The following is a 23,360-nucleotide window of genomic DNA, read 5'->3' as shown; positions in this document are numbered from 1 at the left end:
ATGCGGCAGTACGAAATTGGCAACGGTTTGTTATTTTTACCGGCACTCGTTTGAATATTTAAATAATCGAATCTAAACTTGTTTAGCGATTACATTGTTTAAAGTGTGTTAACATGCAAAGAAAGACTTCATCTGTGCCTGTCTTTTGTTATTTTAAACTCTTGCTGAGAGACCTTTGTGCGAGTCTCTACAATCTTTAGGAGACACTCAGACACAGAAAGAGACACATGCAGGTCGTTATACAGAGTGAGATACACTTCCAGACGTAGCCGGGTGACATACAGCAAGGCAGCTAGGCGCGCACAAATATAACCCCTCGGGGAGATGCACACAAAGGGAGACACAGAAACAGATAGACAGAGACACTGACAATTACAGGTAGAGACACAAACCCAGCTGATGCTGAGGATCGTACCGTAAACACTGAGATACAGTGACAAACAGAGGGTCACACAGACAAACGCTGAGAGACGCACCAACACAACTGAAGCACAGAGATGTGGAGAGTAAGAGATACAGAAATGTGAGAAGCACAGTTATAGACACCCTGGGACAGACACTGAAGCCAGTACATTGACAGCAGTCTTTAAGCTGTAAGCAGAAGTCCCGCCCTTGAATCCTCCTCATTGGGTCGCTGAAGGGGCTGCGCGTTATTTCGCCGGGATGTCTCCTGGGTGTAGGTCAGCGGCGCTGTCAATCACCGCCGGCCCTTCCGACTGCAAGCTCGACTGAGTAGAAGCGTCAAACCAGAAGGATAAGAAAAATCGCCCCCTCCCCTTCGCACGGTCGATCTGAAATGGAGGAGGAGATGAACCAGGCAGAGGACGAAGGATTGCGATCGGGTACCATCTCCAAACTCTGCAAGCAGCGGACTCCCTACAGTGTCCTCAAACCATTCCCTGGCAAGAAGGCGATGACCAGGAGGTACGAAAGACCCACCATGATCGAGGTCCCACAACTGGCCATAGGGGCTGGAGGAGGAGGGGCTCATCACCATCATCCACCGGTTACCGTCAACACCGAGCAGCAACAACAACAGCAGCATCACTTCCACCATCAGCAGCAGCATTATCCATACCAGAGCATCTCGAACAACAGGATAGCCCCCGGAGCAGTATCAGCATCAACATCTATGTTAGCTTCAGTATCTCAATCGTGTCTTGGAGCGACGGCTTCTGACTATCCGCCTGTCAGGTACAACAACGTACCTACAAACCAATCAGGAGCTGAAAACATCATCTTAAGTGCAGGTATACTCTTGCTTTCTCCATTTACAGCGCCAGTTTGTCGTTTCTCTCATTCACTAAAAGCTAAAAGTTTCCTTTTGAAGGCAGTAATTTTGTACTTGGCAAGTTTTCCCAAGAATGGCTGAACTGCTAGCTTTTTCATATAACTTATAAAATACTAGGGGCACAATTGCAGGAAGGATTTTAAACCTTGAGTTGGTAAATCTGTATAAGGATTTACTCTCCATTTAAATTGTATGTCCTGCTAGTATGGGTTGAACATCAACTGTAGCTGCTGAATTCAATATTATTGTGATAAAAAGCAACAAAGCATAGATACAAATTCAAACTGAAAATTGAAAATCTCAAGCAAAAAAAGCAAAAATCGTTGGAATATAAAGCAGTTTTTTTGGCCTTTGAAAGAAAACAGGATAAAATTTCAGGTGGGACTTTTCATCAGAATGTATTCTTGCGCATTTTATATAAATACTACATTATTAATTAATAGCCATTGCTACTTTTCACTATTCTTGGAAAATGATATTTGTACTGCGTGTAACAGTGTGATTCCAACATTGCTGCTTAATATGTGGATAATTTATTAAAATCTGAGCATTATGTCAAAGATGAGAACAAAACACAGGATGTGCATTTTCAACTGAATTAGCAAAACCGGTTGTGCATTAAGAATTCTCCATGAGCATTTCCTTGTCTTTGCTTCTTTCAGTTATTGGCTGCAAGGTCATGTATCAGATACTTCTCATTTTTGAGTGCTGATATCAACATCATACTGGAAATTCACAGCAGATTAATTAGCACGTGAAAAAGAAAGGAAGCAAGATGAATTGCTTGTAATCCATAACCCAAACTGACTCTGTTTAAGTCAGAGAAATGAGAAGACATCAGGCCAAGTATCAAAATCTAAATACAAAAACAGCTGATCAATTTAAAAGTCCATTTACTGTCTATTAGTGAAAGCATTGTGATCTTTACTCTTCACCCCTACCTTTAACGCAAACTCATCCTTTCAGCTGCCACCTTCCCAACACACCCCCAAACCCTTCTCTCAAATCCTCCCGGCAGCTTAGTCAGTAGCCCTCTTATCTTAGAGTCAGATGGTTCTAAATTAGGGCTGCCACAGGAAAGATGTTAAACTTGAAAGGGTTCAGAAAAGATTTGCAAGGATGTTGTCACAACTGGACATTTTGAGCTACAGGGAAAGGCTGAATAGGCTGGGACTTTTTTCTGTGGACCATCAGAGGCTGAGGGGTAACCTAATAGAGGTCTATAAAATTATGAGGGGCATGGATAGGGTGACGAGCAACAGTCTTTTCCCCAGGGTAGGGGAGTCCAAAACTAGGGGGCATAGGCTTAAGGTGAGAAAGAAAAGATTTAAAAGGGACCTGAGGGGTAACTGTTTCATGTAGAGGGTAATGCATGTCTGGAATGAGCTGCCAGAGGATGTGGTGGAGGCAGGTACCATTACAATATTTAAAAGGCATCTAGATAGGTATATGAATAGGAAGGCTGTAGAGGGAGGTGGGCCAAATGCTGGCAAATCAGACTAGATCTATTTAGGATATTCGGTAAGCGTGAACAAGTTGGACTGAAGGGTCTGTTTTCAGGCTGTACATCTCTATGATTGAATCAAAATCTTAGTGCTGAAATGGCAAGACATTAAACTGAAGTCCTAGCTTCCCTCACAGGTGCACTGGAAAGTAAAATGGTTGTTATTTCAAAGAAGAGCAGATAAATTATCACTTCAACCAACTTTTGTTAATTTGTCCTCATATGTAGTACACGAGGGAGTTGTTCTTTATAACATTCTTGTGAAAAACTTTAGGATGTCTTATCATAAAGATGATGTGCAACAATATGTTGTTGATGGTTTTCATTAAGCTATCTTGATACTTCTCCAATATCTAAAGTGTGCCTGAAAAGTAGTCTTGTTACTTATACATGTAATGTATATTGAATTTTGAATTATTGAATTTATTCCTTATAAACTGGTGAAGTTCACTCTTGACAGTCATCTAACAAACTTATGTTGGAGAGTTGAGGAATATTTTGACTATATATTGAATGGTGATTTCAAATAATTTATCTTTTATTTCTGTAAACTTACAATTGATTTTTGTTACATCTAACACTATACTTAAACCTCCAGTCACATAGATCAGCTGTCTTCTGGACTACTTGCTTCTGTACAGTTGCTTTTGATTGCACTACTTCAAAAGTTAGAAACATATCTGCATACATCAAGTCAAAAAACCCAACAATTGAAATTTATTTTGCTAGCATTTGCATATAATATTTTCATGGTGCTGTGTTGGAGGAATTTTTGAACCCAATAGCATAGGATAGCTAACATTATGCCATTAGAGCTTCAATTATTAAATAAGGACACTCAAATAATATTTTTCCAATTGTGTTCAATTATATGATAACTCAGTTACAATACACAACTGCAAGAAGCATTCCATCATTTGTATCATCAGCACCCACTGTCAAAACATGAGAAATAAAATCCTAAAACATGATGGTTTTTCTACTCTTTTATTTTGAAAATGTATGGATGATGAAAATCTCTTCAATTTATCAATGTATAGGGAATGTCAAGGATTACATGTCACAATGTCTGTTAAATGCTCCCCGTTAGTCTTTGTGGACCACTTTCAAATTAAAGTTTAGAGAATGTTTAATCATAATTCTTTCATGATATTTAGTTCCCAACTGAAATGTATTGATCTGTCTCCATCTTGTAAAACCAAATCTAGTAACATCTTCAAGAAAGCTTTTCAGACATTCAGCAACTTTTTCAATTTGCATTATACCAATCCGAGTAGTGAAGTCAAAATGGATGAGCTTGATTTATTGAAAAAACAAGACATGGATGGTAAGAGTAGGTGACAATGTACCTTAAGGATTTGGGTTTAAATCCAATTCAGGTTGATCAAATCTTACACTTGGCACTTACATGGAAGGAGGGTGCCATTCAGTTCATGAGTATTGTTCTAATACCCACTTTTATGACTGGAGCTGCCTGTTCTGTTTACATTTTTCTGTCTCTTCTTTATAGCTTCTATATTCTTACCTTTTAATTATTTTTACAATTCCATTAGTAGTTCAATAACTGAGATAATGGGAACTGCAGATGCTGGAGATTCCAAGATAATAAAATGTGAGGCTGGATGAACACAGCAGGCCAAGCAGCATCTCAGGAGCACAAAAGCTGACATTTCGGGCCTAGACCCTTCATCAGAGAGGGGGATGGGGGGAGGGAACTGGAATAAATAGGGAGAGAGGAGGAGGCGGACCGAAGATGGAGAGTAAAGAAGATAGGTGGAGAGAGTGTAGGTGGGGAGGTAGGGAGGGGATAGGTCAGTCCAGGGAAGACGGACAGGTCAAGGAGGTGGGATGAGGTTAGTAGGTAGCGGGGGGTGCGGCTTGGGGTGGGAGGAAGGGATGGGTGAGAGGAAGAACCGGTTAGGGAGGCAGAGACAGGTTGGACTGGTTTTGGGATGCAGTGGGTGGGGGGGAAGAGCTGGGCTGGTTGTGTGGTGCAGTGGGGGGAGGGGACGAACTGGGCTGGTTGAGGCATGCAGTAGGGGAAGGGGAGATTTTGAAACTGGTGAAGTCCACATTGATGCCATATGGCTGCAGGGTTCCCAGGCGGAATATGAGTTGCTGTTCCTGCAACCTTCGGGTGGCATCATTGTGGCAGTGCAGGAGGCCCATGATGGACATGTCATCTAGAGAATGGGAGGGGGAGTGGAAATGGTTTGCGACTGGGAGGTGCAGTTGTTTTTTGCGAACTGAGCAGAGGTGTTCTGCAAAGCGGTCCCCAAGCCTCCGCTTGGTTTCCCCAATGTAGAGGAAGCCGCACCGGGTACAGTGGATGCAGTATACCACATTGGCAGATGTGCAGGTGAACCTCTGCTTGATGTGGAATGTCATCTTGGGGCCTGGGATGGGGGTGAGGGAGGAGGTGTGGGGACAAGTGTAGCATTTCCTGCGGTTGCAGGGGAAGGTGCCGGGTGTGGTGGGGTTGGAGGGCAGTGTGGAGCGAACAAGGGAGTCACGGAGAGAGTGGTCTCTCCGGAAAGCAGACAGGGGAGGGGATGGAAAAATGTCTTGGGTGGTGGGGTCGGATTGTAAATGGGGGGAGGGGATGGAAAAATGTCTTGGGTGGTGGGGTCGGATTGTAAATGGGGGGAGGGGATGGAAAATGTCCGCCATTTACAATCCGACCCCACCACCCAAGACATTTTTCCATCCCCTCCCCTGTCTGCTTTCCGGAGAGACCACTCTCTCCGTGACTCCCTTGTTCGCTCCACACTGCCCTCCAACCCCACCACACCCGGCACCTTCCCCTGAAACCGCAGGAAATGCTACACTTGTCCCCACACCTCCTCCCTCACCCCCATCCCAGGCCCCAAGATGACATTCCACATCAAGCAGAGGTTCACCTGCACATCTGCCAATGTGGTATACTGCATCCACTGTACCCGGTGCGGCTTCCTCTACATTGGGGAAACCAAGCGGAGGCTTGGGGACCGCTTTGCAGAACACCTCCGCTCAGTTCGCAAAAAAAAACTGCACCTCCCAGTCGCAAACCATTTCCACTCCCTCTCCCATTCTCTAGATGACATGTCCATCATGGGCCTCCTGCACTGCCACAATGATGCCACCCGAAGGTTGCAGGAACAGCAACTCATATTCCGCCTGGGAACCCTGCAGCCATATGGCATCAATGTGGACTTCACCAGTTTCAAAATCTCCCCTTCCCCTACTGCATGCCTCAACCAGCCCAGTTCGTCCCCTCCCCCCACTGCACCACACAACCAGCCCAGCTCTTCCCCCCCACCCACTGCATCCCAAAACCAGTCCAACCTGTCTCTGCCTCCCTAACCGGTTCTTCCTCTCACCCATCCCTTCCTCCCACCCCAAGCTGCACCCCCCGCTACCTACTAACCTCATCCCACCTCCTTGACCTGTCCGTCTTCCCTGGACTGACCTATCCCCTCCCTACCTCCCCACCTACACTCTCTCCACCTATCTTCTTTACTCTCCATCTTCGGTCCGCCTCCCCCTCTCTCCCTATTTATTCCAGTTCCCTCCCCCCATCCCCCTCTCTGATGAAGGGTCTAGGCCCGAAACGTCAGCTTTTGTGCTCCTGAGATGCTGCTTGGCCTGCTGTGTTCATCCAGCCTCACATTTTATTAACCTAGTAGTTCAATAACTACTTGCCATAGACTACCCAAGTTCTCTTGTTTCTTTGTGTAAAATACTTCTGTAAATGTTTTCCTGTGTTATTATGATACTATTTGGTCTACCCTCCTTTTCACTGACATGTGAATGAATGGAAACTATCTTACATATGTAAGTTATTTCAGAATGTTGCACTCCTATATTCTGTGCTAATTACCTTCCGTTATAACAATAATCTCTCATTCCCAATATCAAGAGGTAGGTCACAACTGAACCAGCACTTTTCATTTCAGTTGATTTGAGATTAAGGTCAACATTCTATTAAATTTTTTGATTGTCTTTTTAACCTGTGCAACAGTGTCTAGTGATTTATGTAGGTGGACATCTAATTCCCTTTGTAATCCCTTTGAATGCCACAGCTCCAAATGATAAAAAGGAAAATATTCAAATGTGTTTTCCCACAGTCTGAAATGGGTGGTTCCATATTTCTCCCATCTGCTACAGTTTTGCCCACACAGTTACAGTCTGAGTTGTTTTTGTAACCTCTCCTACCAACACAATCTACTGGGCTTTCTAATTCACTGCTGCCTATACAGTTGCATTCAAAACTTTCATTATTTATTCATTTAATATTAATATATAGGATGAAATAATGAGGCCTCAAAACAGATCTTCCCACAAGAGATAATGGGAACTGCAGATGCTGGAGAATCCAAGATAATAAAGTGTGAAGCTGGATGAACGCAGCAGGCCAAGCAGCATCGTGCTCCTGAGATGCTGCTTGGCCTGCTGTGTTCATCCAGCTTCACACTTTATTATCTCAGATCTTCCCACAACACCACTTGTCACATCTCACAAACAGAAGAATGAACCCCTTACCTCCTCTGTCTGTTTCTGACCTCATAAAATCACCAGCTATCAACTCAACTCACAATATTACCATAATCATGAAAATCTGAAAAGTGTATAGTGACCCTAACTTATAATATTCTACATGTTTCTGCTGTAGCTATGCGATTAGATTTTTTTTATTGCCAAGTACCTAATGTAAGCTAATCATCTACATTTTGACAATCTATATATATGCAAACTACATTTTCTTTATCTACTTGTTCAATGAAATTGAATTAGTCAGGCACATCTGCCCTTTGTAAATTAATGCTGATTTCTCTAACTGTTTGAAGATTTTCAAAGTGTTCATTAATTTCATCCTGAATTTTGTAATCCAGAAGTCGCTCAAAACCAAGGCTTATAGTTTTGCTTCCTAATGTACTCCTGTAGCTACGCTTACGATATCCTCTGTAAGAACAGATGCAAAATACATATGGACACTTAAATTAGGAACAGGACTAGGCCATTCAGCCTTATGAGTCTGCACCAAATTTCACTAAGATTATTACTGATCTGACTGTTTTATTCATCCATGAGATGTGGACATTGTTGGCTAAGACTGCATTTATTGCACATTCCTAATGGCATTGCAAAGGTGTTGGTGGCGAGCAGCCTTCTTGAATTGTTGCAATTCTTGGGATGTAGGAACATCCAAAAGGCTGTTAGGAAATGAGTTCTAGGTTTTGATACAGCAACAGTGAAGAAATCATGATATTTTCCAAGTTACGGTGATGTGTAGCTTAAAGGGAAATTTGTAGCTGGTGGTGGTGCTTCCATGCATCTGCTGTCCTTGTCCATTGAGGTGGTAGAAGTCACAAGTATTGCAATGCACTTTCTTGATGTTATGCATTGCTGCCACTGTGCGTCAGTGCTGCAGGGGGTGAATTTTGAGGTGTGGATAGGTTGCCAGTCAAGCGGGATGTTTTGACCTAGATGGTTTCAAGCTTTGTGAGTATTGTTAGAGCTAGTCAGCCATGCAGGTGGAATCACAAATCACATTCCTAACTTGTGTACTGTAGATATTGGACAGCCTTTGAGGTAACAAGAGCTGACTTTCCCGCCACAGAATGCTTGCTATCTGACCAATTTTTGTAGCTACAGTGTGTGTATGGCTGGTCGAATTTAGCTTCTGGTCAATGGTAACCGCCACTTCATAGATGGTGAGGGATTCATTTATGGTAATATTATTGAACTTTATGGGGCAATTGCTAGATTTTCTCAATTGGCAATTGCCTGGCAGTTGAGTGACAGGAATGTTACATGCCACTTATCTGCTCAAATCTGGAGTTACAGTGAACTGCTTCAGTGTCAGAGGAATCGTGAATGATGGTGAACATCCCACTCCTGACCTTATGGTGAGCAGAAATTCACTGATGAAGCAGCTGAAGATGATTGGTCCTAGGACACGACCTCAAAGAACTGCTGCAAGTGATGTCCTGGGATGGGCTGATTTATCTCAACAACTACAGTCATCTTATTATGTGCCAGGTAGGACCCCAACTAGTAGATAGTTTTTTCCTTGATTCATTTTAACTTCAGTTTGCAAGCACTCTTCACATCTGTATTTCAGTTCCTTTGTACTTGTTTCATACGTTGATGTAATGAGGTCAACTGCTGAGTGCCCAGGCAGAACCCAAGCACAGCTTCAGTGAGCTATTTGTTATTAAGCAAGTATTGTTTAATTTTTTGTGTTGTATTTGCTATTTATTATTAAGCAAGCACTGTTGATAATCTCCTTACAGTATTTTGCTGGTGATTAGGATTAGGATTAGGGTATATTGTCACATGTAGTCAAGTAGAGGGATACATGAGTGCAGTGAAAAGTGTACAGAGTCACCATTTCTGGCACCATCTTGGGTACAAAGACACCTAGGTACAAAATATAAAGTATAAATTAGAAAAATAAAGAAATAAAGTTAAAAGCTCAGCCTTGCAGTCCTTCTAAAGCAGAGAAAGATTTTAAAAAAGCAGATGGAGCAGACAAGAGCATGCTGGCCTTCAACCTGGGTCCACTGTGGACTTTGTCTCAGGGCTGGGAATTAGTGTGGACACCTTGGCCTCCTCCAATGGTCAGAAGATATAAAAAATTGAATAAACATATGAACAGATTCAAGAACAGATTCTTCTCCATTGTTGTCAGACTTTTGGATGGACCTCCCACAAGTTAATATTGATCACTCTCCTTGCACCTTCTTTGCTGCTGTAACACAGCGTTTTGCACTCTGTTCTGCTGTCCTGGTGCACTTTCTATGGTACATTCCTGCCTGTCTAGCAAGCAAATCAACACTTCTAACTGTATCTTGATAAATGTGACAACAATAAATCAAACAATAAACAAACCATATCACATAGAGAGAGTCAACTTGGTTGAAAACTGGTTCTGTGATGCTGGAGACCCCTGGAGGAGGCAGAGCTGGATCATTCACTTGGCACTTCTGGCTGAAGACTGTTGCACATATTTCAGCCTTGTCTTTTGCTTTGATGTGTTGGCAGCTGCCATGATTGAGGATGTGATACTTGTGAAGTCTCCACCTCTTATTAGTTGTTTAATTGTCCAACAGCAGTAATGACAGGGTGTGGCAGAGTCAAGCTTAGATCTGATCAGTTGGTTGTGAAATAGCTGTATCTATACCATGCTGCTCCCAGTATTTGGCGTGCCAATAATTTTTTGTGTTGTAGCTTTAGCAGGTTGACAGCTCATATATATAGGTATATCTGATGCTGCTCCTGGCATTCCCTCTATCATTGAACCAGGGTTGATTGACTGTTTGGATGGTAATACTAGAGTGATGCATCTACCAGGACATGAGGTTACAGATTGTGGTTGAATATAATCTACTGCTGCTGCTGATGGTCCACAGTGCCTTAGGGATACCCACTTTGTGTTTCTAGATCGGCTTGAAACCTGTTCCATTGAACATGGAGGTAATACCATACAACACAATAGAAGGTATCCGCAATGTGGAAAAGGGACTTTGTCTTCATAAGGACTTTGCAGTGGTCATTTCTACTGATACTGGGATGGAAAGATGCATCTGTGACAGGCTGATTGTTGGGAAAGAGGCCAAGTAGATATTTCCCTGTGGTTGGTTCTCTCACTACCTACCACTGACCCAGTCATGTAGTTATGACTTCCGCTTCTTTGGTCAGTAGAGGTGCTACTCAGCTAATTTTAGTGATGGGCTTTAAAACCCTGCCTGGAGGACATGCTGTGCCCTTGCCACCCTCAGTGCTTTCCCTAAGCGGTGCTTGAAGGGATGTCAGGTGGCATCAGCTAAAGGGGAGGGGGAGCCATAAGTGATAATCGGGGGTAATAATAATTATTCATTAACAATAATAATTATTATTAATAATTAACAACGATAATAATAATCTTTGCCCATGTTTGATCAGATTCCAGTTCACCTTATAGTATCCAGAGTCAGTGTTGAGCATTCCCAGTGAAACTCCTTCCTAACTCTTTGGTACTGGTGCTGTCCTACTGGTGGGACAGGAAATATCCAGCAATGGTGATGCTAGTATCTGGGATATAGTTTGTAAGGTATGATTCCCTGGGTATGACTATGTCATGCAATTGCTTGGCTAGATAGACTGTGGGACGTCTCTCTCAATTTTGGTACAAGCCCACAGTGTGGTAAGAAGGGCATTGCAAAGTCACAAGGACTGAGTTTTCCATCATTCTGAGGTGCCTAAGTTGATAATGGGTGGTCTGTCTGGTTTCGTTGCTTTGATTAGATTTCGTAATGGATACAACTGAGTGACTCACTTGACTTTTTCCAAAACCATATGACTGTGAGTTTGGAGTCACCTGTGAGCCAGATCAGGTACTGATGGTAGATTTCAAAAAGACGCGAATGCACCAAATGTTTTTGCAACAATTACATGGTGGCCACTAGGTTAGCTTTTAAATTATGGATATTTATTGAATTTGGATTTCACAATTTGCCATGGTGGGCTTCAAACCAATATGTCACATACATTAACTTAGGGATCTGGATTACTCAGCCTGGGACAAAGCCACTATGCCACCATCCTTACTCCATAGTCTTGCCTCACCCAGATAACCTTTCATCCCATTACTTACCAAGCATCTAACTTTATCCAGCTTTCCCAGCCCCTTCAGGGATATAAAATATAAAGTTTCCCTGGCTACTGATCCTTAACTTTCATCTCTAAATTACAATCTTCTTTTATACACATTTTTTGTGCTTATAATCTCCCTTTAAATTCTATACATTTTATTTAATTTTGCACAGTTTTCTTCTGTATTATCCTCTGGTTTTTCAGTCTCTTTTAAATCTTCTTTGTTTCCTTTATGTATATCCATGAAATCTTCAATTTTGTTGTGCCAGCTTAAACCTAATTAGAATGAATTTAACTAGCACTTTATCAATTTATTATTTAGATATTTCCTAATACTAGCCCACTGTTTAATCTGGACACTTTCCAGCTAATTTATCTTAAGTTAGACAAATTTCATATCTTTGAATCAAGCTAATTTTCAGTCCAACATCTATCTTCCACACTTTTTTGTTACACAATCTATTTTCAATGTGACCATAAATGAGTTTATAGTCACTTTTTGAAGTGCTTTCTACTTCATGTCATTTACTAGTCCTACTTAATTACTCAAAACCATCTTTCACATTGCATCTTTCTTGTTAAATTAGCAACGCACACATTAAAGAAGAAACCTGATACATTTTAATAAGCCTCTTTCCATTTTGAACTCATATTTCCATTTTATTGTACTTTAGATTGATTAAAATATGGTAAAGTGATTATCTGCTCTGTGTAGTGTTTATAAGTCTGGAATGAGTTTGGACAGCATAAGTTCCAATAAACATCATTTAATGGTCATGCCTTACAAACCTTATCGAGTTTTTTGAGGATGTGACTAGTAAGGTTGATGAGGGTCAAGCTGTGGATGTGGTGTATATGGACTTCAGTAAGGCATTTGATAAGGTTCCCCATGGAAGGCTCATTCAGAAGGTCAGGAGGAATGGGATACAGGGGAACTTAGCTGCTTGGATACAGAATTGGCTGGCCAACAGAAGACAGCGAGTGGTAGTAGAAGGAAAATATTCTGCCTGGAAGTCAGTGGTGAGTGGGGTTCCACAGGGCTCTGTCCTTGGGCCTCTACTGTTTGTAATTTTTATTAATGACTTGGACGAGGGAATTGAAGGATGGGTCAGCAAGTTTGCAGACGACACAAAGGTCGGAGGTGTCGTTGACAGTGTAGAGGGCTGTTGTAGGCTGCAGCGGGACATTGACAGGATGCAGAGATGGGCTGAGAGGTGGCAGATGGAGTTCAACCTGGATAAATGCGAGGTGATGCATTTTGGAAGGTCGAATTTGAAAGCTGAGTACAGGATTAAGGATAGGATTCTTGGCAGCGTGGAGGAACAGAGGGATCTTGGTGTGCAGATACATAGATCCCTTAAAATGGCCACCCAAGTGGACAGGGTTGTTAAGAAAGCATATGGTGTTTTGGCTTTCATTAACAGGGGGATTGAGTTTAAGAGTCGTGAGATCTTGTTGCAGCTCTATAAAACTTTGGTTAGACCGCACTTGGAATACTGCGTCCAGTTCTGGGCGCCCTATTATAGGAAAGATGTGGATGCTTTGGAGAGGGTTCAGAGGAGGTTTACCAGGATGCTGCCTGGACTGGAGGGCTTATCTTATGAAGAGAGGTTGACTGAGCTCGGTCTCTTTTCATTGGAGAAAAGGAGGAGGAGAGGGGACCTAATTGAGGTATACAAGATAATGAGAGGCATAGATAGAGTCGATAGCCAGAGACTATTTCCCAGGGCAGAAATGGCTAGCACGAGGGGTCATAGTTTTAAGCTGGTTGGTGGAAAGTATAGAGGGGATGTCAGAGGCAGGTTCTTTACGCAGAGAGTTGTGAGAGCATGGAATGCGTTGCCAGCAGCAGTTGTGGAAGCAAGGTCATTGGGGTCATTTAAGAGACTGCTGGACATGCATATGGTCACAGAAATTTGAGGGTGCATCCATGAGGATCAATGGTCGGCACAACATTGTGGGCTGAAGGGCCTGTTCTGTGCTGTACTGTTCTATGTTCTATGTTCTATGATGTCCCTAATATGGCAGTAACTGGCACTAAAATGATCACCTTTCTCAGAGACAGTGCAGGCTGGCTTCATGGTAGGAAATGAAAATATGTTGCACCCTGGTGATTAGAGGTGATTTTATATGGCTGGGGGGAATGCATGTTTTTGGAACACAACAGACTTTACTATGCGCCCAAATATCCTAGACTTGTGAAACTTTTTGACATTATTACTGAGTAGCCTCATTGAAAGAGTTTCATTGGTGTCAACAATCATCTTGAGGATTATAAAAAGCCACAAAATATCAATTTTCTTTCTATTTCTGTAATTCGTGCACTTAACCAGTCACTTGGACAATATGTACATTCCTGAATCTAAATCTTCCCAATGTATTCAGAATGCCAATTTTCAATTGAATGCTTATGGTATTATGAATTGTGTATTTAAATTGGTGTGCTTATCACTTCGGCTCTGAGTAAGAATTTAACAGAACTTTCTATGCAGAACTTAGGGAGAGAAAAATGATGATGATACCCTTCTGAGGTTACAGTTAAAGTTACAGTATTAGGTCATAACAAATTGTTTTGTCTTGTTTCTGTTGCCATTTTGTAAACTAGCAAGCAAAGCACTTTAAAAGGATGTTCAAGGTGATTCCAAAGAGTTACAATTTTAATATGACCATATGAAGGAATGGCAATTTTTATGAGATTTATTAGTCTCATCTGTATGCAAATCTAACCCCAGTCTCATATTTTCTATATCATATCTATTTCTGCTGATGAAAGAATGTCAAACATGCCTGTACACTACCTTATACATATTTATGAATCATTGCATCAATGACAGCCAATCAGTGCTCAAGGTTCCTAATGTTTAAAGCAGAATAACCGTAGTCAGGATACTCAATGCAAACAGAGATAATGGGAACAAAACTATCTTTAGTGTTGTGTATTCAACAAAAAAAGGTCTTCCTTCAATCAGATTCCACAGTTAAAGAGTAAAAATAATTAGATGTCCAAAATGCTTACGGAGACACCTGTATATTATTAAAAATGTGACAACATTGAAATTGTTTTGTGTGTGGAGGGCTCTTTCTGACAGTGAAATTTATTATATGCTTTCTGTACACTTACACATTACATGGTACATTTACTGGGCCTCCATCACTTTATAGAATAACTTAGATATGTATGCCTTTCTTTTATGCATTGCTGTGCAAAATCATAGCCACATTCATTTGCATCACAAAACTCACTGTACTTCAATATAATCAACCTTATAGTTATTTGGAAGTAAAAAACTTGATCATTTCTGAAAAATAAAGGAGAGTGGTGGTTGGTTAGCAAACAAACTGTAATTGTTAGAGGTTTTGCCATGGAGCATAAGGCAGTAAATGATCACTGACAGTTAATTGCCAAACTTTGTTTACATTTTAAACAATGCTAATTAATTTCAATTGGTCAGGGTTTTACCCTGAGAAATGAATCAGAGAATGGCTGTCACCTATTTTGTTGATTTGGAACAGGTGTAGTGTTCTGTGCCAAAATTCCAGAACTCCCTCCCGAGCAGCAACGCAGGGAAGCAAACAATAAAAGGACTACAGCAGTTCAAGAAGGCAGCTTATCTCCACATTCTCAAGAGCAACTAGGGATGGGCAATAAAAGCTGGCCCAGCAAGTGACACCTCTTTCCGTGCTGTAACATTTTCATGGTTTCTACCCAATTCAGACATGTCCGTCAGGCTTGCAGTGGATTGCATTTGCTTGTACTGATGAAGGGTCTAGGCCCGAAGCATCAGCTTTTGTGCTCCTGAGACGCTGCTTGGCCTGCTGTGTTCATCCAGCTTCACACTTTGTTATGTTAGATTCTCCAGCATCTGCAGTCCCCATTATCTCAGATACACATAGCACTTGTTTGAACCCATCAAAATAAATGACAACCATTCTCTAGTTCACTTCTCAGAACAATGCCTTGAAATGGAGTCAATCTGCCTGGTCTAAAATTTTAAAAAGCTTGGCAGTTAATTGCCAGTCATCACCAACTCTAACAATTAGACTCCCACTTGCCAACTAATCAGTAATCTTCTTTCATACAGTATAAATATTCTTTTCCCTAGTATTTTTGATAATTGTTATGAGAGTGCAAGATGAAAAGCTTTGATATAATGCGTCTTTTCTTAAGCAATACTCAATTAATTTTATGCAAATCATGTTCTGGGATGCCCTGAGGAATGTGGTTATATATTATGTAAATTTATTCATTCTGATGTTTCTCCCAAGCATTTCTTTATGAAGTTGATGGCTTTTGTTACAAACGTTGGCTAAATGTCACAATGTTCAAAGCTGTCTTAAAAAAACTTTGCAATATTGTCATATAAGGCTAAAGATAAGAAAAATAAAACTGCCATTGAGGACTTGTGGCTGAATTGATTTAAAGAATAGAAATATTCTTGTATAATTCCTGGAGATCTGTCAATATCACAGGCATTGTTGAAAATATTTATTAATACCCTCAGTGTAAAACAGACCAGATCACCATATGATGGGGGCCTAAAGCCGCATACCTTTTTGAACTAATTTTTGCAAATATCTTTAACATAACATGGCCACTCTCTGAAACCATTAAGTTTCAGATATAGTTAGAGCTGCAAACAGGAAATGATGATATGACAAGATGGAGAAAAGATAAAGCTGACTTGTTACACTGCAGCCTTTTTCGACCAGAAATAAAATTGCAATGACTTTCATGAATAACAATACAGTGCACACTAATGGATTTTGGCTGCTTTCCTTCAGTTAGTCTATTTGCATAATGCACAGCGAAGAAAGGTTTCAGTCACATTTTGCCATCTGTATATTGAAATATGTTTGTTTTCAGTTCAGCTGCATCGAAGGAAATGTCTGCAGCTTTCACTTTCATCCATGTCTGAGCACTTGAAAACAAATCAACATTGAGTGATGCATTGGTTATGATCAAAGTTTCTAAAATGTTATGTTGTCTTATTCCTTTTCACATACTGCATACTCCTATTGCTTTCTGGTGTTAGTTCAAATTTTTAGCATAAGGCCATCAGATGTATGAGCAGAGGTAGGCCATTCAGCTCCCTTAAGTCTGCTATACCATTCAGTGAGTTCATGGCTGATCTGACAATCCTCAACTCCATTTTCTTGCCTTTCCCCATGACCCATGGTTGTCTTACTGATTAAAAATCTGGAAATTTTAGGCTCGAATATAATTAATAACCCAGCCTAATCAGCCGTCTGCAGCAAGGAATTCTATAGATTCACTACTCTCTATTAGAAAGATTTCTTCCTCATCTGTCATAAATGTGTGGCAGCTCATTATAACCTCTGGTCCTATGTGGTGTCTCCACAGCTACTCTGTCAAATTTCCTAAGAATCTTATGTTTCAGCGAAGATACCTGCCATTCCTTTAAACTCTAACAAATACAAGCTCAACCTACTCAACCTGTCCTCATAAGAGAATCCTCCAGATTCGGTAACAGCTTAGTGAATCTTCGAGACTGCGTCCAATGCCATCTTATCTTTCCTTAGATAAGGACACCAAAATGTTTGCAGTATTCGAGGTGTAGTCTAACTAGTGTCCAGCATAAGATACTCCCATTTTTATACTCCATTCCCTTTAAAATAAAGGCCAAAATTCCATTTACCTTTCCCATAATCTGCTGACTTTTTTTTGCTAGCTTTTCGTGATTTATGCATGAAAACCCCCCACCCAAATTCCCTCTGCCGCAGCTTTCCGCTGTCTTTCTCCATTTAAGCAATGTTCAGCTCCTCTACTCTTCGTAGGAACGTAGGAATTAGGAGCAGGGGTAGGCAATTCAGCCATCTGAGCCCACTTGACATAATCATGGCTGATCTTATCCTGGTCTCAATTTCACTTTCCTGTCTGCTCTCCATAACCCTTTTTTCCACTTTTAATCAGAAATGTATCCATTTGTTTCTTGAATCTTTTGAATGATTCTGCCTGTACTGCACTCTGGGGCAGTGAGTTGCACAGATTCACAACCCTGAGGGAAACATTTTCTCCTTATCTCACTAATGAAACTACCTCCTCTCACCTCTACAGGAATGACCGCTTGTTCAAGAGTGTTCATCTGCAGTTTATTTTTATTAGTAATGTTTACATTTGAGTTTCAGCTACCTGAAGAGATGAACTAGCTTCTCAAAGGTTGACATCATTCAAAGTAACTGTAAATCAAAAGTACAAGCAAAAAAAAATCTTTGGATACTTCTGGCTGTTGTCTTGTCTGGTACCATTAAACAGCTCACTTATCTTCCAGATTCCAATTCTGACAAGAAGTTGAAATTCGAGACATTAATAAGTCTTTGTACAAACATGGTGCAACATGCTGTGTATTGGCAACATTTTCTCATTAAGTTTCTAAACGCATTCTTGTGGGAGTTGACTGGGGTCTGCCAATTATTTTCTGAATGGAACTGCAGGATTTGTGTTGCAGCAGCCAGCCTTAAAGACTTAATCAGACACTGGTGTCGCTCCATCAGGAATACTGTGGGTACTGGAAATCTGAAACAGGCGCAGAGAATTCTAGGGAAACTCAGCAAGTCTGGCGGCATCTGTGGAGACAGAAAGAGTTAAAATTTTGAGTCCATTATGACTTTTCCTCAGAACCTGTGGTTGGTGAGGTAGGTAGACAATTTGCCATACTGTACAAGGGGCTGTAGCCATGTCCTTCCAATAGAGAGAGATATTTGATGATATAAAGCTTTTAGGGGTACTGTTTTGCATCAAACATGAGCCAGGAAAAGAACAGGTTAAAGTCTACCTCAGCCAAAACAGAAATTGAACCTCATCATCAAATTCTTGCCAATTAAGGTAACTAGCCTCTCAGGGTGTATAAGTGATAGGAACTGCAGATGCTGGAGAATCCAAGATAAGTCTAGGCCCGAAACGTCAGCTTTTGTGCTCCTGAGATGCTGCTTGGCCTGCTGTGTTCATCCAGCTTCACACTTTGTTATCTCAGGGTGTATAAGTTGTTTTTAACTGATAAACAATGTGCAGTGGTAATCACTGGGCTGGAACCACCATGGACCCAGGCTAATGGTCTGGTGTTGTGGATTCTAATCCCGCCGAGCCAGCTGGACTGTTTGCATTTAATTAATTAAAATTGGAATATAAAGCTGCTCTGAAAAAAAATGACCATAAAACTACTTCTGAAAACCTACCTGATTCATTGAGATCCTTTCAGGAAGGAAATCTGTTGTCTTTACCTAGTCTGGCCTACATTTCTAGTGAAAAGGAAGAAGGTAGCTTACATAAGGTGGAGGAAGCTAGGGTCAAGTTCAGCTAGAGAGGATTACATGCAGGCAAGGAAGGAGCTCAAAAATGGTCTGAGGAGAGCCAGGAGGGGGCACGAGAAAGGCTTGGCAGAAGGAATCCGGGAAAACAAAGGCATTTTACACTTACGTGAGGAATAAGAGAATGATCAAAGAAAGAGTAGGGCCGATCAGGGATAGCATAGGGAACTTGTGTGTGGAGCCTGAGGAGGTAGGGGAAGCCCTAAATGAGTTTTTTGCTTCTGTCTTTACGAAAGAAACGAACTTTGTAGTGAATGAAACCTTTGAAGAGCAGGTGTGCATGCTGGAATGGATAGAGATAGAGGAAGCTGATGTGCTGAAAATTATGTCAAACATTAAGATTGACAAGTCGCCAGGCCCGGACCAGATTTGTCCTCGGCTGCTTTGGGAAGCGAGAAATGCAATTGCTTCGCCACTTGCGAAGATCTTTGCATCCTCGCTCTCCACTGGAGCCGTACCTGAGGACTGGAGAGAGGCAAATGTAATTCCTCTCTTCAAGAAAGGAAATAGGGAAATCCCCGGCAATTATAGACCGGTAAGTCTCACGTCTGTCGTCTGCAAGGTGTTAGAAAGGATTCTGAGGGATAAGATTTATGACCATCTGGAAGAGCATGGCTTGATCAAATACAGTCAACACGGCTTTGTGAGGGGTAGGTCATGCCTTACAAACCTTATCGAGTTTTTTGAGGATGTGACTAGAAAAGTTGATGAGGGTCGAGCTGTGGATGTGGTGTATATGGACTTCAGTAAGGCATTTGATAAGGTTCCCCATGGTAGGCTCATTCAGAAGGTCAGGAGGAATGGGATACAGGGGAACTTAGCTGCTTGGATACAGAATTGGCTGGCCAACAGAAGACAGCGAGTGGTAGTAGAAGGAAAATATTCTGCCTGGAAGTCAGTGGTGAGTGGAGTTCCACAGGGCTCTGTCCTTGGGCCTCTACTGTTTGTAATTTTTATTAATGACTTGGACGAGGGGATTGAAGGATGGGTCAGCAAGTTTGCAGATGACACAAAGGTCGGAGGTGTCGTTGACAGTGTAGAGCGCTGTTGTAGGCTGCAGCGGGACATTGACAGGATGCAGAGATGGGCTGAGAGGTGGCAGATGGAGTTCAACCTGGATAAATGCGAGGTGATGCATTTTGGAAGGTCGAATTTGAAAGCTGAGTACAGGATTAAGGATAGGATTCTTGGCAGCGTGGAGGAACAGTGAGATCTTGGTGTGCAGATACATAGATCCCTTAAAATGGCCACCCAAGTGGACAGGGTTGTTAAGAAAGCATATGGTGTTTTGGCTTTCATTAACAGGGGGATTGAGTTTAAGAGTCATGAGATCTTGTGCAGCTCTGTAAAACTTTGGTTAGACCGCACTTGGAATACTGCGTCCAGTTCTGGACACCCCATTATAGGAAAGATGTGGATGCTTTGGAGAGAGTTCAGAGGAGGTTTACCAGGATGCTGCCTGGACTGGAGGGCTTATTTTATGAAGAGAGGTTGACTGAGCTCGGTCTCTTTTCATTGGAGAAAAGGAGGAGGAGAGGGGACCTAATTGAGGTGTACAAGATAATGAGAGGCATAGATAGAGTTGATAGCCAGAAACTATTTCCCAGGGCAGAAATGGCTAGCATGAGGGGTCATAGTTTTAAGCTGGTTGGTGGAAAGTATAGAGGGGATGTCAGAGGCAGGTTCTTTACGCAGAGAGTTGTGAGAGCATGGAATGCGTTGCCAGCAGCAGTTGTGGAAGCAAGGTCATTGGGGTCATTTAAGAGACTGCTGGACATGTATATGGTCACAGAAATTTGAGGGTGCATACATGAGGATCAATGGTCGGCACAACATTGTGGGCTGAAGGGCTGTACTGTTCTATGTTCTATGTTCTACATTTAACTCCAGATTAAATGTGATTGACCCTTGAATGCCTTAACAAGCCACAAGCCAAGTTTAAGATTAATTAAACGTGGGCAACATGCTGTTATTACCAGCGAAGCCCACATCCCATGAAAGCACTGATACAAGAAGGGCTGAATATGGGTGTGCTGCCTCTTGATTGTTTTGATTTGATTCCTTGCATGGAGTACAGTAAAGAAAGTTTTCTGCCATATTTCTGCTGACTGGCTTTCAAAATAGGGAAATTAGCTCTTTAAATCTGACTATCTAAGGAGCGATAGTGAATTTCTGCAGATGGCACTCACTGCTGCTGCTGAGATTGGTAGTGGAAGTTGCATATGTTTATGGATATAGTGTCAATCAAGCGGGCAGCTTTGGACTGGGTAGTCATAGATTCCCTAGAGTATGGAAGCAGGCCATTTGGTCCATCAAGTCCACACCGACCTTGCGAAATGTTTGTACCAGACGCACTGTGTCCCTGTAACTCTTTCTTTCCCATGCCTAATCCACTTAACCAGCACATATTTACTGTGGGAGGAAACCGGGCACCTGGAGGAAACCCATGCAGACAGAGGGAGAATGTGCAAACTCCACACAGACAGTTACCCAAGGGTGGAATTGAACTTGGGCCCCTGGCACCAGCAGGCCACATGTACTAACCACTGAGTCACCATGCCGCCCCGAATGGTGTTAAGCTTCTCAAGTGTTGTTGGAGCTGCACCCATTCAGGCCGGTGTGGGGTATTATTGTCACATTCCTAATGGTTCCTTGTAGATGATGGAAAGGCTTTGGGGGAGTCAGGAGATGAGTTACTTGCCACAGTATTCTTAGCCTCTAACTCGTGTGCTCTTGTTTATGTGGTGAGTCCAGTAGCCTGAAGAACTCCTGCAGAGGTGTCCCGGAACTGAGATGACTGATCTCCAACAACCACAACTTATGGCTGTGCTTTTGTGCCAGGTTTGACTTCCACCAGTGGAAAGTATCTCTCAGCTCCTGTTACCTCTGGTTTTGCTAGGTCTCTTTGATGCCACACTTTTGTCAGGTGTGGCTTTGATGTCAAGGGCCACACTTTTCTTTTCGCTCTAATTTATACTTTAAAAGAGGAGAGTTCTGATTGGTTGGCAAATCTGTATTTTTTTTCAGCAATATTCCAGTTCTACACTACTAACCGCCTGTATGAACTTATAATTAGGAGGACTGGGATATATCTGAGATAATAAATGGTACAACTACAGTAAATACGGTAATCAACATAAGAAATGCCATTTGCCGTACCTGAGAAAACAGTACTGAATTTGCCTGTACACTACTCAATGTGCTTACCATGGAGCTCTGAAATATTTATAGCTATCAGTATGTAATAGAAACTAATTCCTCTGACTATTGCAAAATCCATTCTGAGAGCTGTTAATATTTGAGGTATTGCAGCACTAGTGTTACGTTTTTGTCCAGTTTCATTAAGATGGAGATAAGAATTACAGTAGTAAGGACTTTAAAACTTGTGAACATTGAACACCTACTTTTTCTGTCAGTTGTGAAGTGCTGTTGATGATCAGCTATTGTTCACTGAGGAGTTGGAAACTTTGAAAAGCCCCTAGGGTCTGTATGTTTGACATGTCATGTATATTGTAAATATTGACTGCAATTGTAAATATATTACTCTATACAGGATGAAGCTTATTTACTTTGCAAATTGTATAATGTTAACTTTAAACAGCCATATACTGTCTTTCATAAATTTTCTGAGGAAAGTATTCTTTTTGAAAATCTGATATGTGTGAGATGAGGGAATAGTGGGTGCGGGTGATGAGGGAATAGTGAAGGAGAAGTGAACTGACTGATTATGAGACCGAATTTTTGTTCATTTGTACAGTATACTGTATGTTTCTGCTCCACTACAGAGAGTCGCTTAATACTTGATGCCTTTGCACAGCAATGCAGTCGAGTCCTGACACTCCTAAAGGACAATGGAAAACTTCTGGACACCAACCAAACTCAAGTCATTTCTTGTGTTAAAAAAGAGAGCGGGTGTTACGATGAGTGCACAGGACAGTGTCAGTTGGTCAGAGGTGCCCCAGTGCAACAACGGGCATCAGGCAATTCAGAGACAGAATTACAGAATGTGCAAAAGAAACATCAAACCTCAGCCTTGCTTCGTATATTTACCGATTCTCTCCAAAGTTATCTACTTGCTGGGGGGCGGCCGTCACATAGTACTGTTGGGATGAGTGAATGCAGTCACATGACAGACATGGATCCCCTTTCCACATCTCCCACCCATACTCTGGGAGGGTGGACATCCCCAGCAACATCTGAATCTCACGTCCATCCATCATCTACATTCCCTGAGGAGGAGGAAGAAGATGGCTACTGTCAGAGATGCCAAGAGTTGGAGCAGGAAGTGGTTTTACTGCAACAGGAAAATGAGGAACTAAGGAAAACCTTGGATCGAATTCCAGGTGTGTGAAGTCTACCTTAGTTATTTTAATACCGTTTCGCTCACTTTGAATGTTAACGGTTTATTGATAGACAAATTTATGCTGATAATTTTGATGTAAATTCTGGCTATGGATAACTCTGTACTATATTTTCTATCCTTGTTTTAGTTCTCATGAATATTGAAATTGCAAAGTATTAAAATACAGAAGCAATTCCCATAATTTTTAACAGAAGATCCTAAAATGCCACAGAAACATGGATACAGGATCTATTTGCATAGATTAATGCTTAAATATATGA

The 23,360-nt window shown here is 41.7% G+C and overlaps 1 protein-coding gene across 1 annotated transcript in view; it reads left to right on the top strand.

The window, feature by feature from the left end:
- Positions 1–713: 713 nt before the first annotated feature.
- Positions 714–23,360, top strand: part of LOC125455813 (BEN domain-containing protein 4) — a 52,315-nt gene continuing 29,668 nt past the window's right edge. Inside the window, exons 1-2 of the mRNA XM_048538292.2 lie at positions 714–1,250; positions 22,523–23,080. Coding sequence (XP_048394249.1) covers positions 797–1,250; positions 22,523–23,080 — 1,012 coding nt within the window. The 5' untranslated portion in view covers positions 714–796. The remainder of the gene's footprint in view (positions 1,251–22,522; positions 23,081–23,360) is intronic.

Source organism: Stegostoma tigrinum, chromosome 1 (assembly GCF_030684315.1).
Source record: "Stegostoma tigrinum isolate sSteTig4 chromosome 1, sSteTig4.hap1, whole genome shotgun sequence".
NCBI classification, from domain to species: domain Eukaryota; kingdom Metazoa; phylum Chordata; class Chondrichthyes; order Orectolobiformes; family Stegostomatidae; genus Stegostoma; species Stegostoma tigrinum.
This window is presented reverse-complemented; position numbering and strand designations above follow the sequence as displayed.